Here is an 18,305-nt window from a genome sequence, read left to right as displayed (position 1 = left end):
TGTAGGATCTGGATGGGGTGCGAGGGTGAGACATGCAGGAGAGAAGGGGGAGGAGAGGTGTGAGGGAGGTGAGGACGTGAGGAAAGCAATCATTTGCCGTTAATTGCTCTCATTAGCTGAAATGGGGTGAGATGGGCTGAGGTGATGAGGTGGCTTTAGTTTAGAGGACTCTGGGATGAACACAGCGTATACAATGTTGGTTTAAGCCCAGATATGAGAGACAACTCTCCTGCTGATAGCAGTGCTGCTGATAAGACAGGGCCACTATCTCCTCCTCTCTCTCTCTGAGGGGTGGCCGTACAGGGAGGGATGAAGAAATTAGAGGGAATGAGGGAGGCGTGGCACTAGTGGAGCGATGGAGAGGGGTTAAAAGGAAAGAGGAGGGCTGGTTCGAGGAGGAGGAGGAGGAGGAGGAGAGGGGTTAAAAGGAAAGCGGAGGGCTGGGTCGAGGAGGAGGAGAAGAGGGGTTTAAAGGAAAGAGGAAGGCTGGGTCGAGGAGGAGGAGGAGAGGGGTTAAAAGGAAAGAGGAGGGCTGGGTCGAGGAGGAGGAGAGGGGTTAAAAGGAAAGAGGAGGGCTAGGTCGAGGAGGAGGAGGAGGAGGGGGTTAAAAGGAAAGAGGAGGGCTGGGTCGAGGAGGAGGAGAGGGGTTAAAAGGAAAGCGGAGGGCTGGGTCGAGGAGGAGGAGAGGGGTTAAAAGGAAAGAGGAGGGCTGGGTCGAGGAGGAGGAGGAGGAGGAGGAGGAGAGGGGTTAAAAGGAAAGAGGAGGGCTGGTTCGAGGAGGAGGAGGAGGAGGAGAGGGGTTAAAAGGAAAGCGGAGGGCTGGGTCGAGGAGGAGGAGGAGGAGAGGGGTTAAAAGGAAAGCGGAGGGCTGGGTCGAGGAGGAGGAGGAGGAGAGGGGTTTAAAGGAAAGAGGAGGGCTGGGTCGAGGAGGAGGAGAGGGGTTAAAAGGAAAGAGGAGGGCTGGGTCGAGGAGGAGGAGGAGGAGAGGGGTTAAAAGGAAAGAGGAGGGCTGGGTCGAGGAGGAGGAGGAGGAGAGGGGTTAAAAGGAAAGAGGAGGGCTGGGTCGAGGAGGAGGAGGAGGAGAGGGGTTAAAAGGAAAGAGGAGGGCTGGGTCGAGGAGGAGGAGAGGGGTTAAAAGGAAAGCGGAGGGCTGGGTCGAGGAGGAGGAGGAGGAGAGGGGTTTAAAGGAAAGAGGAGGGCTGGGTCGAGGAGGAGGAGAGGGGTTAAAAGGAAAGAGGAGGGCTAGGTCGAGGAGGAGGAGGAGGAGGAGGAGGAGGAGGAGAGGGGTTCCAAACAACGTTTGCCATGTTTCGGTCGATATTATGGAGTTAATTCGGAAAAAGTTTGACGTTGTTGGTGACTGAATTTTCGGTTCGTTTAGGTAGCCAAATGTGATGTACAAAACGGAGCAATTTCTCCTACACAAAGATTCTTTCAGGAAAAACTGAACATTTGCTATGTAACTGAGAGTCTCCTCATTGAAAACATCCGAAGCTCTTCAAAGGTAAATGATTTTATTTATTTGGTTATCTGGTTTTTGTGAAAATGTTGCGTGCTAAATGCTACTCAAAATGCTAAGCTAGCTTAGCATACTCTTACACAAATTAGTGATTTGCTATGGTTCAAAAGCATATTTTGAAAATCTCAGATGACAGTGTTGTTAACAAAAGTCTAAGCTTGAGAGCAAATATATTTATTTCATTTCATTTGCGATTTTCATGAATAGTTAACGTTGCGTTATGCTAATGAGCTTGAGGCTATAAATAGAATCCCGGATCCGGGATTGCGCGACGCAAGAAGTTAAAAGGAAAGAGGAGGGCTGGGTCGAGGAGGAGGAGGAGAGGGGTTAAAAGGAAAGAGGGGGCTGGGTCGAGGAGGAGGAGGAGAGGGGTTAAAAGGAAAGAGGGGGCTGGGTCGAGGAGGAGGAGAATAGGGGTTAAAAGGAAAGAGGAGGGCTGGGTCGAGGAGGAGGAGGAGAGGGGTTAAAAGGAAAGAGGGGGCTGGGTCGAGGAGGAGGAGAATAGGGGTTTAAAGGAAAGAGGAGGGCTGGGTCGAGGAGGAGGAGGAGGAGAGGGGTTAAAAGGAAAGTGGAGGGCTGGGTCGAGGAGGAGGACAGGGGAAAGTCAACGCTTTCAGCCCACTGCGGTTCCTGTTTCTCAACGGTACATAACTGTGGTATGACAGGCATGGCTTCATACGAGGACACCATGAACTACGTTTCCTGTCTGAAATCAAATACGGGCTCTGATTGATAACCATGTGGAAGCTTCCCTTCCCAAGCTCACTATCCTTTACGTCCATCAACTAACCTCATTAGTATCGAACACACACATAGGAAAGTAATCTACTTTGGATGTGGAGTGATGCAGCCATCTTCTTTTAGATAACCCTTACAGTCGTCACAGCAGAGAGAGAGAGAGAGGCAGAAAGGGGTGAAATGAGAAGATGAAGGAAACAACCACAGAAGTCAAGGAATTCCTTAAACACACAGAGCTCCTCTTTCAACACCTCAAAAGCATATTTTAGGTGTAAACTGAAGTGTTTTTCTTTGGGGTTACTACCTTTTTTCAACCAATTTATTAATGTTGCACAAACTTGTTTTGGCACGGCGCAGGCCAAAGCTCAGTGTATACAAGACTAATGACTGAAAAGACTGATGCCGAGGCACTCCAACCCACGGGAAGGTGTGGACTCCTGCATCAGTTTGTGTGAGTGTGTCTGTGTGATGGAGTGTCTGTGTGATGGAGTGTCTGTGTGATGGAGGAGTGTCTGTGTGATGGAGTGTCTGTGTGATGGAGTGTCTGTGTGATGGAGTGTCTGTGTGATGGAGGAGTGTCTGTGTGATGGAGTGTCTGTGTGATGGAGTGTATGTGTGATGGAGTGTCTGTGTGATGGAGTGTCTGTGTGATGGAGTGTCTGTGTGATGGAGTGTCTGTGTGATGGAGTGTCTGTGTGATGGAGTGTTTGTGTTCAAAAGGGGTCTATGCAGACTGTAACAAGATGTAATTAACAGGAATAATGGCTGTCCCTCCTCCAACCGTGATCGAGTGAAGCGCTGATAGCCGCTCGAGCCCTGGACGCAATCGTGTCTAATTTTCTGCTGAAGACCAGATATGAGCTGGCTGCGGCAGGCAGGGAATGATGATAACACTGGCTGGCTTAATGACTAGAATGGCCATGCCGGCTCAACTTCAACTTAAGCAAGGACAACGACTGCTCCCTCACTCAAGCACCTTCTAAAGCCACCAAAACTTTAACACAAAGTCAAGGGGATCTGTTTCAGGGAGAAACATCAATGTTTTTAGCTAACAACAAATAGTTAGAATCTGTTTAATTTTAAAACGAGCACGAGTCACACTTGCCACCTATTGAAAACATTAGTGAGTGGTGAGTGTTTGTATGCTGTACCTACCTCTCGATGATGTCAGCGATGACACAGGCAAACATCTGCAGTCCCTCCGGTAGCTGCAGGGCCACTGTGAACAGAGACCGCCAGACAGTCAGAGGTAAGGTTCAGAGGACAAACTAGCCAGCCTACACACAGAACTGCAGCTTGAGTGACAACCACGTTATTTAATACATCCTAGACAGTATTTACATGTATATTGTAGCTTATGTTATTACTTTAGAGTGCTTCACTGAGACAGAAGGAAGCTGACATTTCAAGGTAATTCTCTCCCGTCCATTGCATTACAGTTGTCTTATCTTACTGAGAGATGCACAACAGGAAATGGAAGTGTATCAGCTCTGCTCTGTATTCACACTTCCCTTTTCTCCTAGCAATCCATTAGTCACCTTTTCTCCACCTGTCTCTGTCAATGACAGCCAACAGCTTCATGAGTCACAGTCACAAACCCAGTCACACACACAAATATCCCTCTCACAATGCAGACCGCTAAGAATCAGGAAACGTTGTGCTTCTTCTCATGCAGCATTAAGATATCATGGAGAAATGGATCAAATCGCTGTGAAATGGGAATCAAGCAATCACACAAAGGAAGGATTGGTCCTGCTGCTGATGTGAAGGGCTGAAAGCAGCATGTGTTTCCAGTAGGACCTTATTTGAGTGTGACACCAGCTAAGACGAATCAATGAGAAATGCTTTCATCAGGGGGTTGGCTCATTGCCAGGGTTGAGACACAAAATATCACACCTCTTTAAAATGATGCCAACAACTTTACAGAGACAAAATGCTATAAAGAAAGGCATGCTCTCTCAACATGTAGCCTAGTGCAGTTTCTCACCCAATTTCCTTCTATTGTTGAGAATGTGCAAGATGTCGGTTGTAAACATGAAATAAACATGATGACGTATCAGACATAACACAAATGTTGCTGATATAGAGATCTAGGCTATAGGACATGGAGAAACAGCTACACTTAAAGTCAGAGGAAGAGGACAAGGGGCGGGGTAATATCTGCAACTGAGAAATGGCATAAACCCTTTGGGAAAACGTACAGAACACTAAGAGGACAAGGGACGGGGTAATATCTGCAACTGAGAAATGGCATAAACCCTTTGGGAAAACGTACAGAACACTAAGAGGACAAGGGACGGGGTAATATCTGCAACTGAGAAATGGCATAAACCCTTTGGGAAAACGTACAGAACACTGGTCAGACTTCTGTGGCGGACCACAATTAAACCCATATTTCAAACTCAGACAGCGCGTCACACTGACCAGCACATATCTTTTTTTGTCATTTTTACCACCTTTGCTCCCAATTTAGTGATTACGATCTTGTCTCATCGCTGTAACTCCCCAGTGGGCTCAGGAGAGGCGAAGGTTGAGTCATACGTCCTCCAAAACATGACCTGCCAAACCACGCTTCTTAACACCTGGTCGCTTACCCTGGAAGCCAGCTGCACCAATGTGCCGGAGGAAACACTGTTCAACTGACGACGGGGTCAGCGTGTAGGCGCCCGGCCCACCACAAGCGATTGAACCCCAGGCTGTAGTGACGCCGCATCACTGCGATGTAGTGCCTTAGACCACTGCACCACTCGGGAGGCCCTGAATGACCTACATTTCTAACAAACATGGTTATTTTTTGTCATAAATTACAAATACTGTAGCCACAGTCAACAGGAAGGCAAAAACCTACAAAAATTGGGTTATCATGTACAACATAGATTCACTCAAAACTAGGCTAGAAGGCTAGTTCATCCATTGCTGGCTAAATGCAGACAGGTGTTGCAGGTTCTGCAATGTTGGCAAATGTACAACACATCCCAGTAGGTCTAATCCTTTTAGTCTTCAATTGATATCACATTAATTTCACATTGGAACAGATCCATTTTGAATAACAGAGGCTTTTTCCCCTCACATCAAGCCATTGCGTCCTCCTTGCGCAAATTGGTTATCCAGAGCTGTTGTCTTGGTAACAGACTGATGTCCTTATGTTGGTGTGGTTACATATTGTGCTATGCATACTTATGTAAAGTGCTCAGCATGATTGAATATTTAGCCTTTCTTTACTCAAATGGGATTATACCATAGTGTGATATTTATGTACAAGCCGTTCGTCCACTGTCCTCTGTTTCGCAAATCCCCTTGAATTTGATGTCATTTTCAGTAATTGAAGGAACACTTTAAATGTTTCCCTGCATCAAAGGTAGTGTAACCCAGTCTGCATTTCCTGTGCATGCTGAGATCAATGGGCTGGCTCTAGCAGACACTGGGACTCGTGGAGGCTCTGTTTAAATCAACTTTAGATACATCGGGAAGAGTGTTGACAATGTTTCACTGTCAGACTGACCCTGTCACACATCACCTTGATAAACCATGTGACTACAGTGAATGGACACTTAGACTGCAGTGTCGATAAATATTTCAGGCCTATGTTCACATACTGCAGTGGGTTCCTACAGCAAAGAGAAACAACAAAAACAGGGCTGTAGACAACACTGAACAATAAAAAATGGCCTAGGAAAAGTAAAAAGGGCGCTGACAAAAAGAAAGAATGGCCCTGAAGTGTGATGGATGGAGGAGAGAGAGGAGAGGAGTGTGTCTTTCTGATGGAAGGTTAAGGTATCACTGTGCACCATGTAGACAGACAGAGACAGGTCATTACCTGGGAAAGGGCGAGTTTATTAACCGAGAAAGGTTTCTAAGCCTCACAACAGCCCTGGCTGACAGAAGCCAAGAGCTCTCTTTCCATCTGATCTCAGTGTACAGGCTCTGCACAAGGGTTTAGAGGTTTAGTGTGTGTGTGTGTGTGTGTGTGTGTGTGTGTGTGTGTGTGTGTGTGTGTGTGTGTGTGTGTGTGTGTGTGTGTGTGTGTTTACATGTGAGCTAAAATGTCATGAATGTCACAGGAGCATTAACACAAACAAAATGTCAAGAATGCTTGTGTGTTTGTCATTCATCCTCCCACGGACACACGTACCAACATGCACATATGATAGTTTGTGATTGGTTTGAGTGTCGGCCTGTCAGAAAAGGGGATTTCTGTCTGGGAGGTGTCAACAGAGAGTGCAGCAACCAATTTTAGTGAGTGAATGGAGAAAAAGGTCAGCCGAGGAGCTGAAAAAAACAAGTTCACTTCCAAGTCCCCAATCCTGACTAGCCGGGCCCCAGCACTGAGATTTGTACTGTTCAGATTTGACTTCTGTCTAGTATTAGCATTCTATAACAGTGTGGAAGGTGCTCGGGGGGCTTGTGTTCAGTTCAGTCTGTACTTCTTCAGCGTAATGGTCAGTTACACTATACACATTTCATCTGCACTCAGATTTGTGCTGCTGCAGAAAATAAAAGTTGCCTCAACCTCTGTCTGCAATTAGTGGCTGGCTGCTCTAATAGGACTTCTCCCAGACTCCAAAAAACATCTGTAGACTTGTGTAGATGTAACATAAAGAATTCAGAGGTGTTAAAGGAGAAGACCAGAGGGAAATCATACGTGTCTCTGACTGCTGCTACTAAACATTTTGATTATTTGCGATGCTGCTCTGTCTCCTCTGAGAGAAACAGTTCTCTGGGTTTGTTTCGCAGCCCTGAGGGAAACATGTTCATGGTTCCTCCAGACACACAAGGTTGTTTTGTCTCTCTGTTCACTTTGTCCTGCTTCTGTTTCCTGCCCTCCACTTTCACAGGTACAATTCAGTATGCAAGGCTGAACAACTATCGACAACATAGAGAGGAATTGAGGTATGATAAAGTATGTGATCAGTTAAGCTGTAGCGTGTAGTATTTTTTTTGTGTGTTTTTTTATTTTATTTTACCCCCTTTTCTCCCCAATTTCGTGGTATCCAATTGTTTAGTAGCTATCTTGTCTCATCACTAAAACTCCCGTACGGGCTCGGGAGAGACGAAGGTTGAAAGTCATGCGTCCTCCTATACACAACCCAACCAAGCCGCCCTGCTTCTTAACACAGCGCCATCCAACCCGGAAGCCAGCCACACCAATGTGTCGGAGGAAACACTGTGCACCGAGCAACCTTGCCAAACCCTCCCGAACCCGGACGACGCTAGGCCAATTGTGCGTCGCCCCCCGGACCTCCCGGTCGCGTCCTGTTATGACAGAGCCTGGGCGCGAACCCAGAGTCTCTGGTGGCACAGCTGGCGCTGCAGTACAGCGCCCTTAACCACTGCGCCACCCGGGAGGGCCCTGGCTGTAGTATTTAACAATAATGGATGGAATATAATAATTCTGTGACTGCTTATGTTCGTCCTATTTCATTGGAAATGTTTTTTGCATATGCCAACTCCCGAGACAACCTAGAGTGCAATCAATTCACATTGTCGGCTTTGGAGATTCCACATAGCAACCTTTCGGTTAGTGGCCCCACGCTCTAACCGATAGGCTACATGCCGCCCAACATGAAATTGCTCCGGCACCACTCCAAAATGTCTATATTTGGTGCAAAGAAGAATAGAAGCATTCTGGGGATACATTTTTTAGCCTTAAAAATAATCTGTACATTCTGTTCATTTTCAGACAGAATAGCACAGGTTCTTGAGATCAAATCAAATGTTATTGGTCACATACACATGGTTAGCAGATGTTAATGCAAGTGTAGCGAAATGCTTCTGCTTATAGTTCCGACATGCAGTAATATCTAACAAGTAATCTAATAATTTCACAACAACAAACTTATTCACACAAGTGTAAACGAATGAACAAGAATATGCACATATAAATATATGGATGAGCGACGGCCGAGCAGCATAGGCAAGATGCAGTAGATGGTATAGAGTACAGTATATACATATGAGATGAGTAATGTAGGGTATGTAAACATTATATAAAGTGTCATTGTTTAAAGTGACGAGTGATACGTTAATTATATCCAATTTTTTATTTTTAAAGTGGATAGAGATTTGGTTCAGTATGTTGGCGGCAGCCACTCAATGTTAGTGGTGGCTGTTTAACAGTCTGATGGCCTTGAGATAGAAGCTGTTTTTCAGTCTCTCGGTCCCTGCTTTGATGCACCTGTAATGACCTCGCATTCTGGATGATAGCGGGGTGAACAGGCAGTGGCTCGGGTGGTTGTTGTCCTTGATGATTTTTTTGGCCTTCCTGTGACATCGGGTGGTGTTGGTGTCCTGGAGGGCAGGTAGTTTGTGCAGACCTCACTACCCTCTGGAGAGCCTTACGGTTGTGTGCGGAGCAGTTGCCGTACCAGGCGGTGATACAGCCTGACAGCATGCTCTCGATTGTGCATTTGTAATCGTTTTTTGGGTGAGGATCACAGCCCTCTCTCTCTCTCCCTCTCCCACCAAAGGTTTATGACGGTCATAAATAGCTAAAACTCTTTACCCCACTCGGCCAAAACTGAAGAAGAATCCTTTTGTTACCACAGAGAAAGACTTTGCAGTACGGTAACGTCAAAAGGTTGAATAATTGAACAGTATTTCTGTATTCCAAGCAGATGGAGTGGTCTGTGGACACTTAAGGAACAGTCATGTCGAGTATGTTTCATTTGGTGACATCATGAAGGACAGGAGACACATTACTGTTTCTTTGTTTGTATACACTTCTCAATTATGGGGTTTGCACATGAATGTTGTATACAATTAACTTCTTTGATATAGGTGGCGCTCTTTTAATTTTTGGATAAAAAAAACGTTCCCGTTTTAAACAAGATATTTTGTCACAAAAAGATGCTCGACTATGCATATAATTGACGGATTTGGAAAGAAAACACTCTGATGTTTCTAAAACTGCAAAGATATTGTTTGTGAGTGCCACAGAACTAATGCTACAGGCGAAACCAAGATGAAATTTCATACAGGAAGTGCCCCAGATTTTGAATGCGCTGTGTTCCAATGTCTCCTTATATGGCTGTGAATTGCGCCAGGAATGAGCCTACACTTTCTGTCGTTTCCCCAAGGTGTCTGCAGCATTGTGACGTATTTGTAGGCATATCATTGGAAGATTGACCATAAGAGACTACATTTACCAGGTGTCCGCTTGGTGTCCTCTGTCAAAAATTATTGCGCAATCTCCAGCTGCGTGCACTTTTCCATTTGGTTCCATTTTTCTTAGCCAAACGTGATGAACAAAACGGAGCGATTTCTCCTACACAAATAATCTTTTTGGAAAAACTGAACATTTGCTATCTAACTGAGAGTCTCCTCATTGAAAACATCCAAAGTTCTTCAAAGGTAAATGATTTTATTTGAATGCTTGTCTTGTTTTTGTGAAAATGTTGCCTGCTGAATGCTAGGCTAATGCTATGCTAGCTATCAATACCTCTTACACAAATGCTTGTGTAGCGATGGTTGAAAAGCATATTTTGAAAATCTGAGATGACAGTGTTGTTAACAAAAGGCTAAGCTTGTGAGTGAATATATTTCTTTCATTTCATTTGCGATTTTCATGAATAGTTAACGTTGCGTTATGCTAATGAGCTTGAGGCTATGATTACGCTCCCGGATACGGGATTGCTCGACGCTAGAGGTTAATGATTAAGTATAAGACTACTTTTGAAAAGATGAAATGTGATGTTAGCTTTCTAAATGAGAGGATGGCTTTTCATATAAAGTTTTAACAAGTCAGTGACCCCTCCGTGAGAACAGATATTTACACCGGCGTAATGGAACGCCCCCTTTTCTATTAAAAGTATAAAACACACTTCCGACAAAATTTACATTAGACCAAAACATGCCAGGTGATGCTGGTGTGTGAAGTGGTTTAAACTACAACTCTACAAAAGGACAAGACCAGAGAATGTGGAGATCATCAACACGCTTAAATGGTGAAGAAATCTACAAATTAAAGACCAATTATTCAGATTTTTGAAATACTTTAGTCTGTTAAACGCATCCTATCTAATAACATTTCCAAATGGTACTCTGACGTATCCATTATAACAACCTACAACCACGAAAAACCTTGGGACTTCTGGGGAACGCAACTAGAGTCTCTCTGATGAACTATTATCCCCCCTCCTCCCTCTCTGCAGATGACTTCGTCAACCATTTTGAAAAGAAGGTCGACGACATCCGATCCTCATTTGCTAAGTCAAACGACACCGCTGGTTCTGCTCACACTGCCCTACCCTGTGCTCTGACCTCTTTCTCCCCTCTCTCCAGATGAAATCTCGCTTCTTGTCACGGCCGGCCGCCCAACAACCTGCCCGCTTGACCCTATCCCCTCCTCTCTTCTCCAGACCATTTCCGGAGACCTTCTCCCTTACCTCACCTCGCTCATCAACTCATCCCTGACCGCTGGCTACGTCCCTTCCGTCTTCAAGAGAGCGAGAGTTGCACCCGTTCTGAAAAAACCTACACTCGATCCCTCCGATGTCAACAACTACAGACCAGTATCCCTTCTTTCTTTTCTCTCCAAAACTCTTGAACGTGCCGTCCTTGGCCAGCTCTCCCGCTATCTCTCTCAGAATGACCTTCTTGATCCAAATCAGTCAGGTTTCAAGACTAGTCATTCAACTGAGACTGCTCTTCTCTGTATCACGGAGGCGCTCCGCACTGCTAAAGCTAACTCTCTCTCCTCTCATCCTTCTAGACCTATCGGCTGCCTTCGATACTGTGAACCATCAGATCCTCCTCTCCACCCTCTCCGAGTTGGGCATCTCCGGCGCGGCCCACGCTTGGATTGCGTCCTACCTGACAGGTCGCTCCTACCAGGTGGCGTGGCGAAAATCTGTCTCCTCGCCACGCGCTCTCACCACTGGTGTCCCCCAGGGCTCTGTTCTAGGCCCTCTCCTATTCTCGCTATACACCAAGTCACTTGGCTCTGTCATAACCTCACATGGTCTCTCCTATCATTGCTATGCAGACGACACACAATTAATCTTCTCCTTTCCCCTTCTGATGACCAGGTGGCGAATCGCATCTCTGCATGTCTGGCAGACATATCAGTGTGGATGACGGATCACCACCTCAAGCTGAACCTCAGCAAGACGGAGCTGCTCTTCCTCCCGGTGAAGGACTGCCCGTTCCATGATCTCGCCATCACGGTTGACAACTCCATTGTGTCCTCCTCCCAGAGCGCTAAGAACCTTGGCGTGATCCTGGACAACACCCTGTCATTCTCAACTAACATCAAGGCGGTGGCCCGTTCCTGTAGGTTCATGCTCTACAACATCCGCAGAGTACGACCCTGCCTCACACAGGAAGCGGCGCAGGTCCTAATCCAGGCACTTGTCATCTCCCGTCTGGATTACTGCAACTCGCTGTTGGCTGGGCTCCCTGACTGTGCCATTAAACCCCTACAACTCATCCAGAACGCCGCAGCCCGTCTGGTGTTCAACCTTCCCAAGTTCTCTCACGTCACCCCGCTCCTCCGCTCTCTCCACTGGCTTCCAGTTGAAGCTCGCATCCGCTACAAGACCATGGTGCTTGCCTACGGAGCTGTGAGGGGAACGGCACCGCAGTACCTCCAGGCTCTGATCAGGCCCTACACCCAAACAAGGGCACTGCGTTCATCCACCTCTGGCCTGCTCGCCTCCCTACCACTGAGGAAGTACAGTTCCCGCTCAGCCCAGTCAAAACTCTTCGCTGCTCTGGCCCCCCAATGGTGGAACAAACTCCCTCACGACGCCAGGACAGCGGAGTCAATCACCACCTTCCGGAGACACCTGAAACCCCACCTCTTTAAGGAATACCTAGGATAGGATAAAGTAATCCTTCTCACCCCCCCCCTTAAATGATTTAGATGCACTATTGTAAAGTGGCTGTTCCACTGGATGTCATAAGGTGAATTCACCAATTTGTAAGTCGCTCTGGATAAGAGCGTCTGCCAAATGACTTAAATGTAAAAAATGTAAATCCAGCAGACATTCCTGCTCTTGAGCCCCCTTTGCTTTGTCTACCAAGCCATCATATCGATTTCGTCCACTATGGACTTTTCCTTGTGACATGTTAGTACCCAATGTATAACTAACTGTTGTGTGTTTATGTAATTCTGTTTATGTAATTCTGTGATTGATTAGTTAGAGTTAGTAAATAAATAATTAAGCCAATTTGTATATCACTGATTCATGATCTATGTTAGGGTTCGTGCAGATCTCCAAGGTTTTGCGACATTCAGGAATGAGACTAATGAGGTAACAATATATTAATAGAAGACGGTAATCAATAAGATAATAAAATAGTTATAGTTATATTTGGGAAATTTAAACTCTATAAACAACATTTTCCCGTGGTGCCCCGACTTCCTAGCTAATTACTATTCTGTGATTAGTTTAATCGCGTAATAATTACACATAGAGAACTGATTTAATAATATACAGTCTTCACATTTAATGACAGCAAACGCTACGACACAATCAAATCTGAAATTCTGACGTTTCTAAGGAGCTATGGTTTCTCTCCAGAACCAAAAGTATGCTCACTTAGCTGTTGCTTCTGTTTACACTCAACAATTGAGGCTGGGCAGTAAAAACAATGGTGTTTGCTTGCTACATTTCATTCCATTCCAACAGGAAGTGAAATGACCAAAACAAAGACGCCAATTCAACTGAGGATGAGTGAGAGAGGCTGAGTGGAAGGGGTTCAAAGCCCAGGCAGAAACAGATGGAGGGAGAGAGAGGGGTAGAGTGCAGAGACGATAAGGTGATCTTTGATTTTGCGAGCCCAGAGAGAGAAGAAACTCTCTAATGAAACCAATACAGAACAGAGACATGGTCAGTATCCTTAAAGCCACCCTATCCCAAATAGTACCTAAAGAGCTCTGGTCAAAAGTAGGACAATGTATATGGAATAGGGCTATTTTCTTCATCATTCCCTCTTGCCCCCTCCATTCTAGCTCTCTATGTGTGATTATTAGATGAGAGTATCAGTGCCATCAATGTCACCTGTATGGGTGAGTGCAGAGCAAGGGGAACAACCACTCCAAGTCTCAGAGCGAGTGACGTTTGAAACGCTATTAGCACGCACCCCGCTAACTAGCTAGCCATTTCACATCGGTTACACCAGCCTCATCTCGGGAGTTGATAGGCTTGAAGTCATAAACAGAGCAATGCTTGACGCACAACGAAGAGCTGCTGGCAAAACGCACGAAAGTGCTGTTTGAATGAATGCTTACGAGCCTGCTGCTGCCTATCACCACTCAGTCAGATACTTGTATGCTCAGTCAGATTATATGCAACGCAGGACACGCTAAATAAACTAGTAATATAATCAACCATGTGTAGTTAACTAGTGATTATGATTGTTTGATTGTTTTTTATTACATAAGTTTAATGCTAGCTAGCAACTTACCTTGGCTTACTGCATTCGCGTAACAGGAGTGCAACGAGAGAGGTGATTATAACGTTGGACTAGTTAACTGTAAGGTTGCAAGATTGGATCCCCCGAGCTGACAATGTGAAAAAAATATGTCGTTCTGCCCCTGAACGAGGCAGTTAACCCACAGTTAATAGGCCATCATTGAAAATAAGAATGTGTTCTTAACTGACTTGCCTAGTTAAATAATGGATAAATAAAAGGTGTAAAATTGTTATGAAAACTTGAAATCGGCCCGAATTAATCGGCCATTCCGATTAATCAGTCGACCTCTAATCACAACCTAATAACCCCTCAGCCCTCATCACCATCACAACCGAATAACCCCTCTCATCACCACCACAACCCAATAACACCTCACCCCTCTCATCACCATCACAACCTAATAACCCCTCTCATCACCATCACAACCTAATAACCCCTCTCATCACCATCACAACCTAATAACCCCTCAGCCCTCATCACCATCACAACCTAATTACCCCTCTCATCACCATCACAACCTAATAACCCCTCTCATCACCATCACAACCTAATAACCCCTCAGCCCTCATTACCATCACAACCTAATAACCCCTCAGCGCTCATTACCATCACAACCGAATAACAACCCCTCAGCCCTCATTACCATCACAACCTAAGAAACCCTCAGCGCTCATTACCATCGCAACCGAATAACTCCTCATCACCATCACAACCTAAAAACCCCTCAGCCCTCATTACCATCACAACCTAAAAACCCCTCAGCGCTCATTACCATCACAACCGAATAACTCCTCATCACCATCACAACCTAAAAACCCCTCAGCCCTCATTACCATCACAACCTAATAACCCCTCAGCCCTCATTACCATCACAACCGAATAACTCATCACCATCACAACCTAAAAACCCCTCAGCCCTCATTACCATCACAACCTAATAACCCCTCAGCCCTCATTACCATCACAACCGAATAACTCCTCATCACCATCACAACCTAATAACCCCTCAGCCCTCATCACAACCTAATAACCCCTTAAGCCTCATCACCATCACAACCTAATAACCCCTCTCATCACCATCACAACCTAATAACCCCTCTCATCACCATCACAACCTAATAACCCCTCAGCCCTCATTACCATCACAACCTAATAACCCCTCAGCGCTCATTACCATCACAACCGAATAACCCCTCAGCCCTCATTACCATCACAACCCGAATAACCCCTCATCACCATCACAACCTAATAACCCCTCAGCACTCATTACCATCACAACCGAATAACTCATCATCACCATCACAACCTAATAACCCCTCAGCCCTCATTACCATCACAACCGAATAACTCCTCATCACCATCACAACCTAAAAACCCCTCAGCCCTCATTACCATCACAACCAAATAACTCCTCATCACCATCACAACCTAATAAACCCTCAGCTCTCATTACCATCACAACCTAATAACCCCTCAGCCCTCATTACCATCACAACCTAATAACCCCTCAACCCTCATTACCATCACAACCGAATAACTCCTCATCACCATCACAACCTAATAACCCCTCAGCCCTCATTACCATCACAACCAAATAACTCCTCATCACCATCACAACTTAATAGCCCCTCAGCCCTCATTACCATCACAACCAAATAACTCCTCATCACCATCACAACCTAATAACCCCTCAGCCCTAATCACCATCACAACCCAATAACCCCTCAGCCCTAATCACCATCACAACCAAATAACCCCTCTCATCACCACCACAACCCAATAACCCCTCAGCCCTAATCACCATCACAACCAAATAACCCCTCATCACCATCACAACCTAATAACCCCTCAGCCCTAATCACCATCACAACCCAATAACCCCTCAGCCCTAATCACCATCACAACCAAATAACCCCTCTCATCACCATCACAACCCAATAACCCCTCAGCCCTAATCACCATCACAACCAAATAACCCCTCATCACCATCACAACCCAATAACCCCTCTCATCACCATCACAACCTAATAACTCCTCTCCCTCATCTTTTTATTTTTGTACATTATTTAGTAAATATTTTCTTTAACTCTATTTCTTGAACAGCATTGTTGATTAAGGGCTTGTAAGTAAGCATTTCACGGTAAGTTCTACACCTGTTGTATTCGTCTTAGGTGACAAATAAAATTGGATTTGATCAGCATTACAACCCAATAACAACTCAGCCCTCATCACAACCCAATAACACCTCAACTCTCACATCACCACCACAACCAATAACACCTCATCACCATCACAACCTAATAACCCCTCTCACCACCATCACAACCTAATAACCCCTCTCACCACCATCGCAACCTAATAACCCCTCTCACCACCATCGCAACCTAATAACCCCTCTCATCACCATCACAACCTAATAACCCCTCGCATCACCATCACAACCTAATAACCCCTCCCATCACCATCACAACCTAATAACCCCTCGCATCACCATCACAACCTAATAACCCCTCTCATCACCATCACAACCCAATAACACCTCACCCTCTCATCACCATCACAACCTAATAACCCCTCCCATCACCATCACAACCTAATAACCCCTCGCATCACCATCACAACCTAATAACCCCTCTCATCAACATCACAACCCAATAACACCTCACCCTCTCATCACCATCACAACCCTATAACACTTCACAGGGGTCTGTCCTGGGGCCCACCCCTGGGTGCACTTTTAGGTTTTTGCCTGAACACTACACAGCTGATTCAAATAATCAAAGCTTGATGATAAGTTTGTTATTTCAATCAGCTGTGTAGTGCTCAGGCAAAAACCTAAAAGTGAACCCAGGGGGGCCTCAGGACCGAGTTTGGGAAACGCTGCTCTAGCAGACTCCAACTTGTGAATGTCCTAAGGTTGATAGTTTAGTTTAACGTCCTCTAGCTGTGAGACAACTGCTGACAATAACGTTGATAGGCAGTATTTGAACATGGTACTCCTATGTTCTATAGTAAGAGCTAGGCCTTCCTGGTAAATACCACAACAACACAAGTTACCAGAACAATAACCTTCGAGAAACATACCATTACCTATTTTTTTGTTTGTTATTGGTTCTCTCATTCACTAATGGTGTCTGATATAGATAGACATTAAAACTGCATGATAAAGCATATTCAAGTATTCAGATAGCAAGTTAACTTTCTATATAGCAACACTAGCTATTCTGAGGTTCTCCGGGTTTAAGGTTATCCTTAGCCAGGAACTGATAGACACACCTTATTAGTCTTTTCCAGTAAGGAGTCCACCCGGGGTAAATACTTTATCCAAGCCCTATAGATAGTAGAAAAGTCATGAATAGGCCTATTCTGAGCTCACCTCTCTTAGACGTGGCCTGTCTCACCCGCCAGACTGTCTTGTGGATCTCAAAGTTGTAATTTGAAGGCAAAGCACGGATAGCCTCCTGTAACTCTGGGTCTTGCAGGATTTCATCAGGAATTTGATTGGCCACCCGCCGTGGTCCTCGTACTTGGGGAAGAATCAAATAATTTTACTGTAGGAGATAGTTGACAAACACAGACAAGACAGGAGGCTTCAGATCAAATACGGTGTAGGGGCAGAGTCTCATATGATTATTGGTAATAATTTACATGAAGTTACTCTTCTGAGTTGTTACATATTGTTTTGGTAAGTGCTTTGAAATTCCACAGTCCCTATTCCTGTACAGGCCTAATTATACAAACCACAACTCCATAAACAATTATAATCCAGTCATAACAAAACGTTAATACAATGCTGGTGTAGTTTATTACAGCATAAATAGGTGCAACCTACTGCTTAGCAGGGTCCCCCAACTGGTCTCCCATGTTTTCTAAGCAGATGACGAAAGTTAGACCCAGGACCTTAAAAATATTCAAAAACGTGTTCTATAATTTTCATATATTTCGTTCTTGTAGGTAAGTATCAAATAAGTTAGCAAGCTAATCACTCTTTCAAACCAGTTGAGTCAGTTGTCCTTGTTATTAGCATTAGCTGGTCGCTAGCTTTATCTGCGTCATAATTCTTTATTCATGGTGGCAATTTATTACACTGTTTTTTTCAAGCATGTCCCATACACCACGTTCTTGGTTATTTCTCGTGTGATAGCATTTTTATAACGGAGACTCATATTTACCGGTTGATTTTTTAGCTGGTACGATTTGCGTTTCGACCGTGAGCGCCGCCATGTTTCCGGTGCATGTGGGAAACAGAAAGGCAGCAGTAATCTAATGCAGAAGCCAACATATCATATCCAACATATCATACCGAAACAGTTGCAGGCGGAACAATCGATGTGAGATAATCGAGTTGCGTATCGCTGTCTGTGGATCTGAATTTCTATTGACACGAAATCATAGAAAATGTCGCATTTGTTCAGAATGAAATAGAAAATATATGCTTTTTTATTTCATTGACAGTAAGCTTCATTTTTAGTAACATTATCAAATCAAACTTAGTAGGCCTACTGTTCTCTTCTCTTGCCCCATCACAAGTTACAGATGTATGATCTTAATTTGAGCCAGTGTACTGCAGCAGGAAAATAATCTTGCAGCACCAGGAAATGTGAATTATTATGTGGATAATAATGAATGG

General features: G+C 45.0%; 1 protein-coding gene across 4 annotated transcripts in view; it reads right to left on the bottom strand.

The window, feature by feature from the left end:
- The window catches only part of LOC135546468 (2-(3-amino-3-carboxypropyl)histidine synthase subunit 1-like), a 106,347-nt gene extending 88,422 nt beyond the window's left edge, over nucleotides 1-17,925 (bottom strand). For 2 of the 4 annotated variants that reach the window (XM_064974905.1, XM_064974906.1), the window contains exons 1-3: nucleotides 17,848-17,915; nucleotides 17,052-17,201; nucleotides 3,413-3,476 (exon numbers count right to left, since the gene is read on the bottom strand). In XM_064974905.1, the coding sequence (XP_064830977.1) occupies nucleotides 3,413-3,476; nucleotides 17,052-17,201; nucleotides 17,848-17,899 (266 nt within the window). In that variant the 5' untranslated portion in view covers nucleotides 17,900-17,915. Of the gene's footprint in view, nucleotides 1-3,412; nucleotides 3,477-17,051; nucleotides 17,227-17,507; nucleotides 17,576-17,847 lie in introns of all 4 variants that reach the window. The other 2 variants (XM_064974907.1, XM_064974908.1) reach the window with 2 other exon arrangements.
- Nucleotides 17,926-18,305: the final 380 nt, after the last annotated feature.

This window comes from Oncorhynchus masou, chromosome 9 (assembly GCF_036934945.1).
Source record: "Oncorhynchus masou masou isolate Uvic2021 chromosome 9, UVic_Omas_1.1, whole genome shotgun sequence".
In the NCBI taxonomy this organism is placed as follows: Eukaryota; Metazoa; Chordata; class Actinopteri; order Salmoniformes; family Salmonidae; genus Oncorhynchus; species Oncorhynchus masou.
Note: the sequence above shows the minus strand (reverse complement) of the source record. Positions and strands in the feature narration are given on the sequence as shown.